The sequence below is a fragment of the Hibiscus syriacus genome, unplaced genomic scaffold (genome assembly GCF_006381635.1).
Source record: "Hibiscus syriacus cultivar Baekdansim isolate YM2019G1 unplaced genomic scaffold, ASM638163v2 tig00111105_pilon, whole genome shotgun sequence".
Lineage (NCBI taxonomy): Eukaryota > Viridiplantae > Streptophyta > Magnoliopsida > Malvales > Malvaceae > Hibiscus > Hibiscus syriacus.
The window spans coordinates 1,923,337-1,926,426 of NW_024062987.1; the positions used below are offsets into that span (position 1 = coordinate 1,923,337).

The 3,090-nt window shown below is 33.0% G+C and overlaps 1 protein-coding gene across 1 annotated transcript; it reads right to left on the minus strand.

The window, feature by feature from the left end:
- Positions 1 to 892: 892 nt before the first annotated feature.
- On the minus strand, positions 893 to 3,090 carry LOC120154031 (acyl carrier protein 2, chloroplastic-like). The gene is made up of 4 exons (XM_039165887.1): positions 2,944 to 3,090; positions 1,900 to 2,010; positions 1,338 to 1,460; positions 893 to 1,175 (listed from the first exon to the last, which is right to left on the minus strand). Exons 1-4 carry the CDS (start codon positions 2,995 to 2,997, stop codon positions 1,047 to 1,049), a joined length of 417 nt encoding a protein of 138 aa, XP_039021818.1. The 5' UTR covers positions 2,998 to 3,090; the 3' UTR covers positions 893 to 1,046.

Here is a 3,090-nt window from a genome sequence, read left to right on the forward strand (position 1 = left end):
TTCTACGAATGTTAAATTACAAATTTATCCTTAAATTATTTTAGATTTAAAAAAAATATATAATTAAAATTTTATATGAAGTTCAGGGGTTAATTTTTTTTACCCTTTCATTAAACTTTTTTTATATTTTTGATTTTGTAAAAAAAATTATATAAATATTATGAATTTAATTTTTTTAAAGAAAATATATAAATATTTTACAATTTGTAATATTATACAAATATATAATAAGAACAATTTGGTCAAATATACATTCCAATAATCTTTTATTCCTTTAACCAAACACGGTAATCTTACATTCCAGCTAAACCAACCAAACACAAAATACAACATTCTCAGTAATCATATTCCTTGGTAATCTTGTATTCCCACTGGTAATCTTACATTCCGTGAACCAAACGCACCCTTAGTAATAAAACATTACCGGGAATAAGATTTCTGGCCAACCAAACATGAGAATGTGGGATTCTCATCCCATAGGAATCCCATAATCCTTGAACCAAACACCCCTGAAAGAAAATGAGGTAATAACATTCCCGGTAATATACCAAAAAAAATCTACTATTAGTAATAAAACATTACCAGAAATGAGATTCCCTCCCAACCAAACATAAGAATATAAATTTCATCCCCATAGGAATCCCACATTCCTTGATCCAAACACCCCCTTAGACTAATATGAGCTAGGTTACAAATGAAATAGCTATGCTTACAAGTTAATTGAGTGATTTCAAAATATTTGAATGTGGTACGAACTTAAATCAAGTTTAAATTCATGCAACTCAAATTATTAAACCGAGTAAAAATTGATTATCGTAATACTTGACCAAACGGAAAACAGTTCTTCTAAATAAATCACTACAGGAAAAAAGTGACACAAATATAAATCCCATAAAATTTAACTAATAATCCCAACAACTTTATTACGTGATTCCCTACATATTTAGCTTAAAAGTTCACACAAGATTTCACCGAAATGCTAGCGATTGCACGCTAGAAAATCACATCAAATTTCGGCATATGAACCGTCCGACTTGGGTCCTTTTCTAGGCACTTTGCTTGCTGCAGAGCTCCTCAATAAGATCTGCAGCATCTTGAACAGTTGTGATGCTTTGTGCATTGTCTTCTTCAACAGTGATTCCAAATTCTTCCTCCAGCCCCATCACAATCTCAACCTGAAATGGTATTCAACGATTTTAACACAAACCACAAGCAATAATCTTTCAAGTTTAAAAAACAACTAATCAACAAATTCATGCTCTCCTTGATCCTGCACTTCACTTTTATGTTCATAATATGAAACGGAAGAAAGTACGTCATTAGAGATGAGAGAGTACCGTATCAAGAGAATCAGCTCCAAGATCAGTAAATGTTGATTCACCGGTGATTGGTTGGTCATTTTCTAGAGCTAGTTGCTTCCTTACTACTTTGCAAACTTTATCCACGGTCTCTTTTTTGGCCTGCACAATAACATTTAGCTCGAGGGGTCATCATTATGCTATTCAACTGTCACTTCTACATAGATCTCTAGATCATAACTAGCATATTTACAACAAACCCTGCATATGATGGAGAAGATGTACTCCAAGAAAATCACATTAATAAATATGCAGATACAGAGGAGCTCAAAACTCTTGCAAGGTAGGGAAAAACAGACATGACAACAGATATACTACAGGTGACACACACCATTCCCCATGCCCCTTAACTGTGTAATATCACAAACAGTTAAACGATATTTTCTGAAACTCCAATTGAAACACATCAAAGAGAAAATAGTTATGTATATATATATATATTTTTTCATAGGAGCCCAAAAGTGGATTCTTATGATCACGACCACATCTAATATAGATATGGAGTATTAAAGAAACTACTTGGAGTTAGTGAGAAACATACAGCACAGCTAATCTGCAAGCGAGCATGCATTGGGCGCATCGTAAATGAGAGGCTGCTGCTTCTGTGGTTCATAAATGAACCCAATTTCAAGCCAGAAACCCTGCCTGTAGCCTGTTAAAAGATATTCAATAGCAGGAAAATCAGCCAATAATTTACACAAAAAGAATGGTTCTATAAGAAACAACAATCTTCAAAGTTATCTCAACACCTTATTCTTCCAAGCAGAATAGAAACCTTACTTTTCCACTTCAATCATAGCCTATTTTACAAGACTTTAAAAACAAAATACCAAATGCAACAGCAAACTATTAATACTCATAAGCACTCAAAATATCAATAATGTAACTAGCATTCTATAATGATATGTCAAATGTCACGATATCTGATTCACGTTGTACAGAAGGACCTAACTTTACAATATATCATGCCACTCTTATATAATAATCTATACCATCTTAAACTAAAGACGAATAATACCCAGAAAAGCTATAGCTTTCCTCTCTACAACATAACTGAGATGCAAAACAGATCTTCTGGTTATTGCTTTAGTTGCTTTTTGCTCTCTAAAAAGTTGGTAAAACCCAAAACCACAGTTTATTAAAGGAGAACGAATAACTATAACGCAACATCAAATCAGCATAAACCCCTTTTTCAATGTACAAGTAAAAAACATATCTTAAATTTTAATTATTTACATTCAAATTCAATTTTTTTTTAAAATCGAAAGCAAAAAACAAAAGAAACAGTAGAAACAAAACAAAATAAATAAGGGAAATGAATTAGAAACTTTCAGATCTCAAATCAACCAGATCAAATCATCCTTGAAAGAAGTTGAATCAACAAAATGAGCAGTAAAACCTTAAAAACGAAAGTGAGAATCTCGACATTAGACTAAAATCCATATATAAAAAGCAACACGTAAAAGGAGATCAACTAAACCACAAACAGATCCAGCTAAAAACAACCGAACCAACAAACAAATAACAAAGAATAAAAGAAACAAATGTGTTAGCAGCTACAAAGAAAGAAGGGAGAAGAAAATACAAGGGTGTTGCGAGATCGCATAGCGATGGATGAGGCAGCAGCAACGGAAGCCATTGGATACGATAGGAAATGAGAAACGGCGGAGAGATCGAAGTGAGTGCGGGGAAGGTGAGTGATGTGATCAGAGGTTCAAGACTTTGTCTTTTA